A 15,524-nucleotide genomic window follows, 5' to 3' on the forward strand; every position below is an offset into this window, starting at 1 on the left:
AAGAGCCCACCCGTCGGTCAGAGCGCCGCGGTGGGCTCTTCTGCTGCGGGCAGCTCTGTGCCACGAGTTGGGGGACGACTGAGCCAGCAAGATGCTGAGGTGGCTGGCCGGCTCCGCCCTCCTACGTGCCTGGGACTGGGCAACCTGGGGGGGGGCGCACCGGGTGGATCTTTGCACCTCGGCACCGCATATGCTTAAGACGGCCCTGTATCTGACCTATAGATCGCAAGCCACATCTGGCCACCAAGCTGTAGGAAGTGACCCACCAGCCCTCACAGTGGTGGTGTGGGAAGAAATGCTGCCTTTCACTCTTAAAGAGCAGTCAGGGGGCTTATCTCCAATCTCAGCTCTAAGCACCACAACACCAAGCTGGAGATAAAGTCCCACTCCCCGCCTGCTTATTTGGAGCAAAAGGGTTCCTCCAACCCACTGCTGGAGTCAGGAGGGCTGGAGAAGACACTGGTTAGTCTTAAAAGAGCAAACAGGGGCTATGGCTCTGTCTCAGTGCAGTGCTGCTTAGTGTGTGTGTGTGTGTGTGTGTGTGTGTGTGTGTGTGTGTGTGTATGTATATGTATGTATGTATGTATGTATGTATGTATGTATGTTGTAGTTTGCTCTGTTTAGAGCATCCAGCTATGGACTCATGTTCAAATCCCCACTTGGTCACCTATCGCTCATTCTAACCGACCTCACAGAGTTGTTGTGAGAATACAATGTAAAAGAGATAAAATAAATGAAACAACAACAGCAGCAATGCCCCTGCTGCCTCCGGTTGGCAGATGTCAAGTGGCATTTAGACAGATAAAGCAAGCCTGTGATCACAGAGTCTATCAGGCAGCTTTCCTGGTTAAAGATCAATGTACAGTGGTGCCTCGCAAGACGAAATTAATTCGTTCCGCGAGTTTTTTTGTCTAGCGAATTTTTCGTCTTGCGAAGCACGGTTTCCCATAGGAATGCATTGAAAATCAATTAATGCGTTCCTATGGTCAAAAAAAGTCCAAACAAAGCCAAATTTGGTACAACAAGAGTTTATTAAGTGCTCTTTAAAGTCACACATACTGTAAAGAGCATTTCAAAATTCAAACCCAGAAATTTTTTTAAAAAACAGCAGAGTGGCCCGATGGTCACAGAAAATCATAAAAATGCAGAAAAAAACCACACAAGCTTCCAGATTCTTGCAAACTCCTCCCCAACTGTTCCCCCAGCCACCCACCACACAGAAATTCAAACCCAGAATTTTTTTCGTCTTGCGAAGCAAGCCCATAGGGAAATTCGTCTTGCGAAGCAGCTCGAAAAACAGAAAACCCTTTTGTCTAGCGAGTTTTTCGTCTTGCAAGGCATTTGTCTTGCGGGGCACCACTGTATTTATTTGCTTACTTAAATATTTTCAACCTGCTTCTCAGTTTAACACTCTTGCGTCAGCTAATGGCATTTTAGAACAACAGCTCTATTAATGTCACGGCAACCAGAACACAATAAAATGTTAAAAACACTGAAAACAGACTCAACCAGCAGCTGGCAATATCCTCTCCTCCTAAAAGAAGTGTTTATAGTTCCAGAGAGACATCTCCTCTGGGATACTATATTGCAAGGGTCTTGAGCAGGGCACCCCATCCCTCTGCCAATGCAGGCTCAGGCAACTAATTGCATTTGGTTCCCCTTCTCCTCCCTGATGCGTTCTACAAGGGTAAACCTGAGACTAAGGAGGAGGAAGCTGACAGCAAGGGCCACTCACTGCCCCCCCCCCCCAATGAATGTAAGAAGACAGGACTGACTGAAGTTGGTAGGCAATGCCTCATTCTCCCTAAAGGACCAGCCTCCGCTGCCATGACTGACCAAAGTGTGCTGAAAATGCCCAGGTGAATGGATCAAATAGGAGGTGCATGAGAATGCCCTGCTATCAGAGAAGAACCTATGCAAATGCACACTAGCTGGGTTGTTGCAAGGACAAAATATGATACCAAAAAAATGTATTACATGCTCACCTGGGAGCTCTGGCTGTTGATACTCATACAATGAACTGGGCAGCTTCCCATTGGATGCAGTCCTATGCTTTCCAGGAATACGACATTTATACAGATATATAAACTGTGGCTCCATGAGATGTAAAGGGAGATGTAAAGGGACATAACTCAAGACCGCAGCTTATTGCAATCTATCAGTAAGAAATCATTTTGTTCTTTTTTAATTGGAGGCCCTGGCTTTGAGACAACCACCCTCCCACCCACCAACAGCTTCTCACAGGTCAGAAATCTCACTGTTTGCTCAGCCCAGGTTTAAACCCTTCCCTAATCTCCTCTGTTTACACAGCTTATTGAGATTCCAGAGCGTGAAGGAGGAGTAATATCCTTGGGGCTTTGCAGAAGCGTGTGCCATGACTATATCTACTTTAGCAGTCCCAATGCACAGTTCATGGCTGGGAGAATCATGATTTCACTGTCTAACTACAGTGCGCAGACCAGCGCTTTCTGCTTCAGTCATCACATGAGGAAGCTCACAGCATTAAGGCCACATGTATTTGACCAAATGCTGTAGTGGGAATAGCCACATATTCATTTCCAGAACGGTTAATTGGAGAAATGGAATTCCAGAGTGGCAGCTAACAGTTGCTGGTTTACAGCCTGCCCTATAAATCGGGGTGAGAAACCTCTAGACGCTCTTAAGACTCCAGCTTGCTCCAGCCAGTATGTCCAATGGTCAGGGATGCTGAAGTCCAGCCATATCTAGTGCCCATCAATGTTAGGCAAGGAACAATAAAGTCTGAATCTGAACAAGTTTAAATTAGAAGAGATGTACGTATTTCTTCAATGTATAATATAGTCATTAAAGTGTTAAGGAGTGATTATCCAAAACCACAATTTCAGGTGGGCAAACTCAATTTTAAAAGTTGATTATACTGAAAGAAGCTGAGAGAGAGAGAGAGAGAGAGAGAGAGAGAGAGAGAGAGAGAGAGAATATCTGTTTGTGAAAATAGAGAGACTAGCTAAATGGGGAAAATCACACCTTTGGTCTTTTAAATCTTAGCCATACAGTTCCACTGGAAGAAATCACGTCTCTCCTCTCCCCATCCTGCAACACCACAACATTTCCTTAACCCCAGCCTTAACATTTCCACAACAGCAGCTGACATATTCCAGATCAGCCTATGTCTTGCTTTTAAAAACAGTGCGACTTTTGCTCTCTGACCCTGTCAAAATCAGATGCCCTGCTTGATAAACTGACAGCTTTGGGAAGGTTAAGATGTTTGAAGCCGCAAGCAGGCTTGCAGGTGTGCAATACTAAAATACAAAAAGAGATTCAAAGAAACTCTTCTACGCAGAGTTGTTCCTGACAGAGCCATGGCATGAAGTAATTTACTGTTGTGTACAAATCACCAGTGGGGAAGCTCTGGCCATCCAGATGTTGTTGGACTACAACTCCCATCATCCCTGACCATTGGTCATGCTGGCTGCAGCTGATGGGAGTCAGAGTCCAGTGACATCCAGAGGGCCACCTTTTCCTCATCCCTGGGCTTAACACATTTCAATTTAGGACCATTAATTTGGAAGAGGTCAACTCTAACTTGCTTGGATACGACTCCATGTTTGCTTTAAATCAAAAAAAATCTGCTTGTGTTTTACACAGCTGTCATAAGGGGGTGGGGAGAATGCCTTAAGAAATCGCGTGCGCACCCCCCCCCCCAAAGCAACAGTTAAGCAGCACACAGAGTCACTAACAGAAGCACAAACTATGCACATGGAAACCACTCTCTTAATCTCATTATATTTATATATAGCAGGAAATACTAGTCAAAAATCCCCACAAACAAGAAAAACAGAAGAGATTCCCTTGTGTGTGTATATATATCCTGGCTGCCACTATCTGTGCTCTGGTAGCAGCTACACTCACCTACTGTAACATGTTCATTGTGGGGCTGCCCTTAAAGACAGTTTGGATTTTCTGCTGGTTGAATACATGACTGCAAGATTAACACAGGCATGCTGGTTTGAACATACCTCACCAGTAATTTTTCTAAGGGCACACTGGTTATACCAGTTTGTTTTAGGTTCAATTCAAAGTGCTGGTTTGAACCTTTAAAGCAACCTTGCGAGAAAAGCCCCAAAGTGTTACTACTTTGCAAAAAATGTACTAGCCTCTCAGAAGCCTATCAGGGAAGGGAGGGAACTGGGAGCCCTTTATATCCTCCAACAGCTGCTGTTGCATTTCTACACTGATCACGAAGGAAGGGGACTTCCCTCCTCTGACACCTCTTACCTGGGCCCAGAGGTGGGCCATGGGTGCTCAGGTCCTCCTCCGCCAGCCCATTAAGCTTGCCAGCATGGAATGTACATGTACTCGCCTGCATGGAATTCCTTGTCGCCCATGGCGACCAGGTGAGTCCTTAAATACAAAGCTGCTTGAAAGCCCTAAGCAAGCTTAGGGCAAGCTACGTAAAGGACAGTCTCCTCTCGTGGAAGCCTGCCTGACCTTTGTAGTAATCTTCTGAGGCTCTTCTCCCCAGGCTTGTGAGGCAAGGCAGGTGGCTGTCAGAGAGGAGCAGGCCTTTTCACTGATGATGAGCCATCTTTGCAATGACCTCCCCAAACAGATTCAGGGGGCACTTTCTCTGCTGACCTTTTGGTGACAAGTTAAAACCTTAAAAAACAAACAGACCTCAAGGCTTTTTAATTGGCTGCTCTGGTGTTTAAATGATGCTCCATGACTGTTCTGCTGCTAGTTTAGTTTAGTTTATTAAGAAAAGGCAGCTTAGCAAAGTAATGCTATAATATTATTACATGTTTAACAGGAAAAATCTTCCAGTATTGGCCAGAGCAATACCGGAGGTGGTTTGGACGAGGGTGAGGTGTTTTCCAGCAGCCTTCTCTGGGTCCACCAGCCTCCATCATTATGGGAAGTCAGCAGGGGAAAACCCAATACATCTACCCAAACAGCAGGCAGGAGCTATTGGAATCCCCACTGGGGATTCTGCAGCAGCCAGCAGAAAACCCCCAAATGGGACAGGGGCTTGGGGGGGGGGGGTCAGCCCTGCTGGCAGCATGCAACAGCAGTGGGCCCAATTCCAGGCCTCTTTGCTGCAAAAAACTGAGAACTGGCACCATGAACAGGTATTTTTCTTCTCCGCCTGCTTCCCGTTCCCTCGGCCAATAAAGCAAGATGAGTGCCGCAACCCCAGAGTCGGCCATGACTGGACCTAATGGTCAGGGGTCCCTTTACCTTTACCCCAAGGGTCATCTAGCCCAACCCCCTGCAATGCATGAATCGTGCCCACAAGTGTCACTGGGTGGGCTTGAACCACCAACCTTCTGGTTAACAGCCAGACACACTGACCCATTGCACCACAGGCTCCTGAAAACAAGATTCATGCTACATCTATTTTAACTTGGTACCTTGGTACATATCTATTTTCATTTGGCTCAAAAGGTTCACCCCAAAATAATATGATTTCCCAAAGGGCCGTTGTGCGGCACAAAATATACTTATGTACCCGTAGAAACCTCACCTGCACTGCTAAAGTCTCAGGGAACTTGTTCAATAAACATATAATTAAAAGGGAAGTGTCCCTGCCAAGTAAGCTTTTGCTATAATAATTCTGGCTATGGAAACTTTCACATTAAAAACCTATAAAGCAGTTCAACTATTCATTTGATTCCAATTCACCTTGAGTATCATTCCTTTCAATAGCAAACTCAAGTGGTGAGTGCCATTGGAAATGGAGGTCCACATAACTACCAAATCCCCCTATTGCAGCTCAAGCTGTAGGAAACCGACTCAGTGCAATCCTTGCACAATTCAGCTAAGTCATTGCGCTTTCAATGCTAGGAATAGTGAGTATGACCTAATGTCCCTCCCCATATTTTGTCATCCCATGCAAGCTATTTCTTTGATGGGGATGCCAACAACTACCCAAGGCTGCAATGAGAACCACTAAATCAGAGATGGGGAGCGTGTGGCTCTCCTTGTGTTGTTGGAACTTCCCTCATCCCTGTCCCTTTGCCATGCTGGCTGGGACTGATGGGAATTGAAGTCCAAAGACACCTGGAAGGTCGCAGGTTCCTCATCGCTGCCCTAAAGGCTCATATGGCATCTCTGATCTATAAGAATATTGGGATTTCTTGTTCGTTCCACTAATTACAGGCAAGTGAGAGGAGCTAAGGAGGGATGCTGAATGAGTGTATAAGAAAAGATATATATTCTGGGGAAGCCTAAAAGAGAAGGGGGGGTACATTTCCCCAGCTACATTCCCCAGATCTCTCCAGAGAGAGATTTCTTATAAATCCGCTGCTGCTGCTGCTGCAGCAGCTGCATATACTCCTCCTCCTTTTTTTCCTCTTTTCTCTTGCTCATTTTCCATTCCCAGGTCTCCCAATAGGCTCTCACAGCTTGCAAGCACCTCACTGCAGGGCGATTGCTCACATCTTCTGCACTGCCTCCTGACAGGCGCTCCACACGGCTATTAAAACTCCCACAGGTGCCGGCTGTCCGTCAGAAAGGAAATGATCCCACTTTAAGCCATCAGTATTTCCTCTGGTGATGGCAGTAAATGCCCGGCGAGCGCTCGCAGAATTACTGACAGCGGAAAAGCGTGTCAGGGAGCAAGGGAGCTTAAATGATTGAAGGCGAGCCAGGGCGCCTTTTGCAGGTAGATGAAATGAAGCATATTGCCAGACCCAACCTGCCTGGCTTTGGCTGTCTGCGCGGAAGCTGAGAGACAGAGAGATCTTCATTCAACTAGACACCAGAAGGCCAAGCCTGCCTATCTTTTGATAGCATGTTCACTTTTTTAAAAAAGGATGCTTTGGGTTGGAGCTCTTTTTAAAGCAGGGGCTCAGAGATCAGCTGGACCCGTTCTGCAGAGTGTATAAAGAGAAACCAGTGCAGTTATTCACAACGGTGCTGCTGCTTGGCACTGGGTTCAACTGGGAAGGGCTGCAAAGCATCTGCTTTGCATGCCAAAGGTCCCAGATTCAATTCCAGGCATCACCATGTAGGGCTCAGGGATGTTCCCTGCCTGGAACCCCCCTAGAGAGCTGCTGCCAGTCAGCACTGAAGCAGATGGACCTATAAGGCAGCTTCCTATATTCCGCTTGATACCTCCCTACAGCCTGAAGCAGAAGGGAAAAGAGAATGGGAACCTGTGGCTTGCTAACAGGTCTTATCTTAGCCAGCCACAGCCTCCAGGCCCAGCACCCACACGCAGAATCCATGGGTGGATGCCCAGCCTTCTAACTCTTGTGACCAAGTGGACAGGCAGAGAGGGATGGACAGACTGAGGCTGAAAGACAGCGGCATTGTCCAAAGCTACCTAGTAGTAGGTGAGATCTGAACTGGGAGTCCTAGGTGTGTGCACCACAGGGTTCTTCTACAGCAGGGATGGAGATGCGGCTGAGCACACATTAACCCCAGACCAACGTGGCCAATGAACACAGATGACGGTTCTCCACTCTTGCTCTACAGCTTATAGATGCCATAGCGCTCCCAGATAGAAGGGCCCCAGCACCAAAACAGCAAGCTCCACTGTCTGCTGCCTCTACAATTATGCTAACACCATCGTGCACTTCCAAGGGCGCTAACAAAAGGCTCTCAGTCGCTTCTTGACCTCTCTTCTGAGACGGTCAACAATGGTGCTAAACAGCATCCGCCCCAATTCTGGAGTTCATCCACTGTAAATTTGGGCCTATAGCCAGCATCAGCTTGTTGGTAATGAACAGATGAAGAGGTGAAGAGCATCACTTATGCAGGGGCTTCTCTCTGGGGCAGCTCAGTTGGTACAGCATGAGGCTCTTAATCTCAGGGTTGTGGGTTCAAGTCACACATTGGGCAAAAGATTCCTGCATTGCAGGGGGCTGGACTAGATGACCCTCATGGTTCCTTCCAACTCGACAATTCTATGCATCTATAAATCCAGGAGCAGCAGGAGCCTTGCTTCCAATCTGTAATACCATCCACTTACTCCTTTACTTGCAAGAAATGAGAACATATAACCTCATGGTGCAGCCCAAGTTTTATTTATTTTCATTTCTATCCTGTTTTTCTTTCAACGAGCCCAAGGCGGCATTGCATGGTTCTTCCCAGTCATTTTTTATCTTCACAATAACTCTGTGAAGTAGCTTAGGCTGAGAGGTAATAACTTGTTCAAGTGGGAATTTGAATTCAGGTCTCTGCAACCTGCTAATCACTACACCACCGTGGATTTGCACGTGAGAAGGTCCTGGGAACAATCCTTATTCCTCTCCAGTTAAAAAGGATCTCATACAGCAGGCTTGGAAAAATCTTTGCCTGGTGCTTTTAAGAAGAGCTAGGCAGACTAGGCACTACTAGGACAGAAAGATCTGGTCGGACTCATTACAGAAGGAGCTTCACTTGTTCAATGTTTTCATTTATTTATTTGCAATTACATTTTTAGGGTGCTGTCCCACGCAAGAGTCCTTCAACACAACTAAGATGAACAGAAAACCCAAAATCTGAATATATAATGAAGCTACCTTAAAAAATGAAGCAGTAAACCCAGGCAAGCAAGATGTAATTCAAGACCTGAAGGTCCAACAAAAATGAAAGAGTTTGCAGAGTGCCTCAAGGCCTGTAAGCATGAGGGCTGGATGGATCCCAGGGAGAAGAAGTTCTAGAACCTAGGTTCCACTACCAAAGGATTATCACCTATGGCAAAAGTAAGCTTTTTGCTGAACATCTCAAGAAGTGGGCAGATTTGTACAGGAGAAGGTTGGTCCAAACAATAGAGGTCCCACAAGGGAGGTGCCAGCTTCACTAAATAATGGAGCCCTCTGTTCTGTTTTCAAGAGTAGAGATGGGAAAGCTGTGGAGCTCTAGATGTTCTCGTGACTCTAATTCCCATCATCCCCAGCCAGAATAGCCAGTTGCTAGGGATGATGGGAGTTTTGGTTACCTAGAGTTACCTAGTTCCCCGCCCCCTGCAATGCAGGAGTTGCAGCTAAAGAATCCCAGACAAATTGGCCACCCAACCTCTGTAGAAAAACTTCCAATGAAGGCAAACCCTTCCAAGACTCTCAGTTCCACTGTCAAAAACATCTCTGTCAGGAGGTTATTTCTAATGTTTAGTCAGAATCTCTTCTCTTTGTGATTTGAATTCACTGGTTCAGGTCCTAGGCCCTCTGGAGCAGCAGAAAAGTTGGTGCCAGAAAGATAAAAGACATGCAATGGGGGCATTTCAATGGATAAGTGCCGCAACACTAAAGGTCTGACTCCTACATTGCACAGAATGGGCCTCCTGTTAAGATGGTATCTGCAGGAAGTTATCAGCTGTACAGAGCAGTGATGGGTTGAGTATATATGGGGTCAGACTATCTTTTAGGTATCCTGGTCCCAAGCTGCATGGAGTTTTATACACAAACACCACAGCTGGAACTTTGCCCAGTAGCTGTGACAGAAGAGCCTGGAGAGGTATGCTGAGCGAGTCCTGCCTTGGCAACACTTTCCCGCACCCGTCTCCTGAAGCACTTTTAGCGCTAAGTACATATTACATAAAGTTACATTCAGTATGAATTCAGAAACTTATGATTATGTCCCTCTGCGTGCCTCTTTAAACAACTCTGCGTCATTCAACTAAAAGGTACAAATGGCACGACAATTTATTATCTCGCCACATTAAACAGTCAGGAGGGCTGCTGCCTTCCATTTATTTTTAGAGTTTTCCCTTTTTAAAATGCAGCCATGAAATACAATAATTCCCCGAAGAATGCATCACATACGGGCACAAAGTCAAACCTCTCACAATGAAGGCTGCTTTATTGCTCCAACAGTTCCCTGGACTGTAACAAGAGACCATACACCTTGATGTAAGGGGCGGCAAATTATATTATATAAAACACGCATACAGACACACTCATGTAATGCTGCAGCTCATTTATCTACATGGAACTATGTGGGGAGGCAGGAAAAGCAAAACAAAGAGAACACGCCAAGACAAAGAGCTGGGAGATGAGATGGGAGCAAAAGAATAAAAGGCAGGTAGAGAGCCAGGGATGCGGGAGAAATTTGATTCAGTTCCCTTTTAAAGGCAAACCTACAGCTGGAAGTTTGGGCACAACTCAGCTTGCAGAAGAGAATTCTGCATAAAGTTAAGACAGATAGAGCTAGGAACCATCCCCGTACCTTCATCTTTATGCGGACTTCTCTATCATTTTGTTGTTTAGACCAGGGGTCAGCAACCTTTTTCAGCAGAGGGCCGGTCCACTGTGCCCCAGACCTTGTGGGGGGCTGGACTATATTTTTTTTTGGGGGGGGAGAATGAACAAATTCCTATGCCCCACAAATAATCCAGAGATGCATTTTAAATAAAAGCACACATTCTACTCATGTAAAAACACCAGGCAGGCCCCACAAATCACCCAGAGATGCATTTTAAATAAAAGGACACATTCTACTCATGTAAAAACACGCTGATTCCCGGACCATCTGCAGGCCGGATTGAGAAGGCGATTGGGCCGCATCTGGCCCACAGACCTTAGTTTGCATACCCCTGGTTTAGACTGATACACCTTAGGTGGCATCCTGCTTACAACTCCTTCTCCTCTCTTGGACCTCAAGATGAGAGATTACACTGGAGCTATCCTCTGAGAACAAAGGAACAAAGGACTGCCCTTGTCTTCTCGAGATTAGTAAGGTTAGAGCTAGAAATTTTTCTATGTGCTTCCTACATGAAATGTGGGCTTGAAAATTTTCCAAAATGCAACATTTTCCAGTGCTTTATTTTTCCATGGAAAATGCTCTGTTTCCTAAGTTCATTAGCAACAGGGGATGGATGCCAACTGCAGAGGCAATTATTAGGCATGCTTGGCAGTTTCAAAGTTTTTAGCTTTGTTTACTAAATACAAGTAAAACAAACATGCTAAATTTAATCACTCTCTAGGACATCAGAACATTTTCTGCTGCAAACTGATTCTCCCCCCCCCTTCTGCCCAATATGCAAACTAGCCTGATCTGCATAGGAAAAAAATCCAGTACAATTTTTCTCCTCCCCCAGAGAACTCACTTCGTTGGCAATATGCTGATGACACACAGCTCTACTTCTCCTTTACATCTGCAGCTGTTGCAGTGGATGTGCTGGACCAAAGTTTGGAAACTTCGGCTGGTGCAAAATTCAGCATCCAGGTTGCTCACCAGGGCAAGACGGTTTGAGCATATAATGCCAATTCTGGCCTGGCTGCACTGGCTGCCAATTAGTTCCTGGGCCCAATTCAAAGTGCTTGTTTGACCTATAAAGCCTTAAACGGCAGTATGGCTAGGAGAGACTCCTGCCTGAAACTCTGAAGAGCCACTGCAAGTCAGGGTAGACAGCGATGCCTCAAGGACCCCATATTAATTGACCCAGACCCTGAGTTCCTCATCTGAGGCCCCTTTTTTGTGTGTGTCTCATCTGTGAGATTTCTGGAGGGTAGCAAAACAAATACAGGCCTTTTCTGTGGTGACTCCCTGTTTGTGGAATGATCTCTCTAGGGAGGCACACCTGGCACCTTCATTACAGATCTTTAGGTGCCAGGCAAAAACATTCCTCTTCTCCCAGGCCTTGGGCTAATTAAACAATCTATGGCATTTTAAACTGTGTGTGGGGTATTGTTTTTGTTTGTTACTATGGTATATATTTTTTGTAAATTGATATTGCAATCTGCCCTGTGATTCTCAGATGAGGGGTGGCATAGAAATTTAATAATAATATTTATTATTGTTTATGAGGATGAGGGACTTTGGATCCCTTGAATGGATCTGGCCTTGGCTTGGCTTCACAAAGTTGCTGTAAATCCCATTAATGTGTATTCTGCACTGTTCCAGCTCTCTACCCTCTTATTGGCCCAAAGGTAGGCAAAGAGCAGTAAGGTTAACAGTACTAACTCAGGTTAGAGGGTGGAGTGGAGGGGTTCAAGAGAATTCTGATACCATACAGGACAATTTCCCCCATTTTACATTTTGTCTAGGTGTCAAGTGGTCAGTGGCAGAGCACACACTTTGCATGCAAAAAGCCCCAGGTTCAGTCCCTAGCAGGTTCAATCCAGGTAGCACAGAGACAGGTCCTGTCTGAAACCCCAGAGAGCCACTAGGGGAATGGCTCAGTGGTAAAACATCTGCTTTGCCAACAGAATGCCCCAGGTTCAATCTGTGACATCACCAAGTAGGACTGGGAGAGACTCCTTGTCTGAACCTCAAAGAGCCACTGCCAGCCAGGGTAGACCATACCAAGTTAAATGGACAGGACAAATCCAGTTCCTATTATGATGTCACAGTGGCTGTGTGAGCAGGTTATGACTTGGAAGCAGGGTGTGATGGCAGATAGCATCATCTGAGAACTTCCCTGGCTCAGAACCTCCGACAGAGAAAAGGAAACGTAATGTTTCGCAGCTATATCAGTTCCTGCCTACCCGTTGCAGGTGCTATTCTCTTACAGAGTTGTTAGCACACTGCCTTTTAATAAGACAGCACACATTCAATAGGAAAGCACTGAGGGTCATTAGCAGATTACCAGTTGTTTACCAGACATCCATTTCAAGCTATGTGATTTTAGAACTGATATGTAAGTGTCCACAGGCGCCCAGCTGTTATCTTGACATCCAAAGATGGGCACAGGGCAAGGTTCTGCTTGCTCTCGCTCTCTCCTTTAGGACTCCGCTGTCATTTAAAAAGCCTTGCATGCTGCATCCAGTAACCCAAACCATCTATTAAATTCTATTTACACTTACACTGCTTCTAAAAACTGTTTATTAGCACACCAGGGAGGATTAAGGGAAAATCTTCTTTGCCAAAGGAGACCGACAATTTTAGAGAAAGCAAGCGGAGGTTATTCTTTTCAAAGTGGCAAAGCTGCCATGCAGTTGCTGTTTCTCTCTCTTCTCTCTCCCCCCTCCCTCGCCCCACCCCAAGCCAGGCTTCATCTCGAATCACTGATTTACAAGAGCGTCTCTCTCAAGAAGAACAACTGTGTCTCATTAACACCACGCCAGCTGGTGCCATGTATAGCTTTCAGTCCCAATTTTGCCTAAGTGTTTCATAGATGCATAACATTTCGTTGGCGATGTCTGGCCAAAATCACAATCTTTAATTAGGGAATTAAAGATTGTGATTTTGGCCAGACATCTCCAACGAAATTGTGTGTGTGTGTGTGTGTGTGTTTGCATTTGCGTATAAAGACTCCATTCTCCACCTGAGAATGTCTTGTGTTACACAAACTCCCAGGGCCATGCAAGATGGACCAGATCCAGATATAGGATTGCACTGAGAAGTAGCAACAGAAGGCCCCTGAAAAATGGTATAACCACTAGCAACGGGCTACATTTTCCATGGCAGCAGGAGGACGTCTTTGTATGTCAAGTTCACTAGAATCCCAATGTAAAAGCACAGTATTATGGGCTGATGCACTGAGCAGAGAATGCGTTACCTGATGACTCTGGGCCAGACTTCCTCAACCTCGGCCCTCCAGATGTTTTGAGACTACAATTCCCATCATCCTTGACCACTGGTCCTGCTACCTAGGGATCATGGGAGTTGTAGGCCAAAAACATCTCAAACAAGTTGAGGAAGCCAACCACTAAAAGCAGGGTGGGTAGGAGGAGATAGAAAACCACCTACCCTCTCCCGGACTTGTTTGAGGAAGTGTAAGATACAAGTGTACTAAATAATCAAAATATGCAACCACTGAGAAACTGGCCTTTGACAACACCAGTGCATACTTCATGCAAGGTTCTGCTTGAAGTCCCTAAATATCAGAAGACAATTTCACAACGAGTCTGAGCAGGGATTTCAGTGTGGCTGCTCTACCTGTTTGGTGAAACCTTTGCGGAATGGCAGGAACCTGCTATTTGTTCTTTCTGGAAACAGTTGAAGACATTTTCGTTTGGGCAACCTCTTGCAGCTGGACGAAAAGGCCTCAGCTGTTAATTTTTTATTGCTTTAAAAATCTGCCATTAGGTCTTTTTGCACTGCTTTAGAAACTATGTTTAGTTATTTTATGGTATATTTGGAAATCGCCTCGAGACTCATGTGATATAAGGATGATTTACAGTATACATGAAGAAGAAGAAGAAGAAGAATCATCGACAGCTTTCCTTTTGATTCTCTATCCCATTTGTGTCCTGCCCTACCTTCAGGGTGGCAAATGTGGGGTTAATTATATCACTCAATTATGTAATCCTTTAAAAAATCCTTTAAAAAACAACACTTAGGAAGGGATGGGGAACTTTGTTTCCTCAAAGTATTGTTCAACTTCAACCGCCATCAGCCTCAGCCAGCAAGGCCAATGTTCAGGGATGATTGGAGTTTTAGTCCCATAAAAGTCAGAGGACCAGAGGTCCCTCATTCCTGTGGTAAGTGAAGCTGAGCTTCTCACAGGCAGTATGCCTCTGAATATCACTTGCTGGGAATCACAGGTAGGGAGAGCACTGTCACAGAATCATAACCCCGTAGAATTGGAATTGGAAGGTACCCCAAGGGTCATCTAGTCCAACCCCCTGCAATGCAGGAATCTCAGCTAAAGCATCCATGACAGATGGCCACCCAACCTCTGCTTACAAACCTCCAAGGAAGGAGAATCGGCCACCTTCTGAGGGAGTTCGTTCCATTGTCAAACAGCTCTTATTATCAGAAAGTCGTCCCCCCCGCCCCGCCCGATGTTTAATTAGAATCTCCTTTCATGTAACTTGAATCTATTGGTTCAGGTCCAACCCTCCAGAGCAGGAGAAAACAAGCTTGCCCCATCCTCCATGTGACAGCCCTTTAGATATTTGGAGATGGTTAATATCCTATGAATTCTCAGCCTCCTCTTTTCCAGGCTAAACATACCCAATTCCCTCATCTGTTCCTCGTAAGGCTTGGTTTCCAGACCCTTGATCATCTTGGTTCTCTTCCTCTGCACGTGTTCCAGCTTGTCAATATCCTTTTTAAACTGTGGCGCCCAGAACTGGACCAGAGAATAAATGGCCGCTGGGAGGAGCGCAGAGAGAAGAAACGCCATGGTGCATCTGCAGCAGCATAACTTCATCTGCCCTAGCTGCAACAATACATGTCTCCGTCTCTACAGCCAGCGCTGCAACCTTCCTACAGCTTGACTTCACCCCCAAAGGCACACTTCTGCATTGTCTCCCGAGACAGTCGGATGCTGATACACACACACAGTTCTAACTCTACCAGTTGTTTTTCAGTAGTTCTTATTTTTATCTGCAAGCTGTCTTGAGTCCCACTAAGGGAAAAGGGTGGGATATAATTAAATATAAACAACAACAACAACAACAACAACAACAACAACAACAACAACAACAACAGGGATGGGGAAGCATCACAATTTGGGGGATGGAGTCCGTGGCTCAGGTCCACATACACACACCAAAAAAACCCCTCAAACCTCCAAACCCCTTCACACAAGGAACACCACTTACCACAAAACCGCGGAGGGCTTTTTCATTGCCCCATTCTGACATTCTTGGGGGGCAGAATGCAGGTGCTCAGGAGGACCCACATCGCAACCACCAGCACACCAACTGCCTTCGGAGAGCATTAGCCCTCTT

The 15,524-nt window shown here is 45.9% G+C and overlaps 1 protein-coding gene across 26 annotated transcripts in view; it reads right to left on the reverse strand.

Moving 5' to 3' along the window:
- Positions 1–15,524, reverse strand: part of FBRSL1 (fibrosin like 1) — a 792,934-nt gene that overhangs the window by 562,641 nt on the left and 214,769 nt on the right. Inside the window, exon 1 of one of the 26 annotated variants that reach the window (XM_077920113.1) lies at positions 15,396–15,452. The exons of the other annotated variants lie outside the window; for them this stretch is intronic. Coding sequence (XP_077776239.1) covers positions 15,396–15,437 — 42 coding nt within the window. The 5' untranslated portion in view covers positions 15,438–15,452. Of the gene's footprint in view, positions 1–15,395; positions 15,453–15,524 lie in introns of those variants that run through there. 26 annotated transcript variants of the gene reach the window in all.

This window comes from Podarcis muralis, chromosome 16 (assembly GCF_964188315.1).
Source record: "Podarcis muralis chromosome 16, rPodMur119.hap1.1, whole genome shotgun sequence".
Taxonomy (NCBI): domain Eukaryota; kingdom Metazoa; phylum Chordata; class Lepidosauria; order Squamata; family Lacertidae; genus Podarcis; species Podarcis muralis.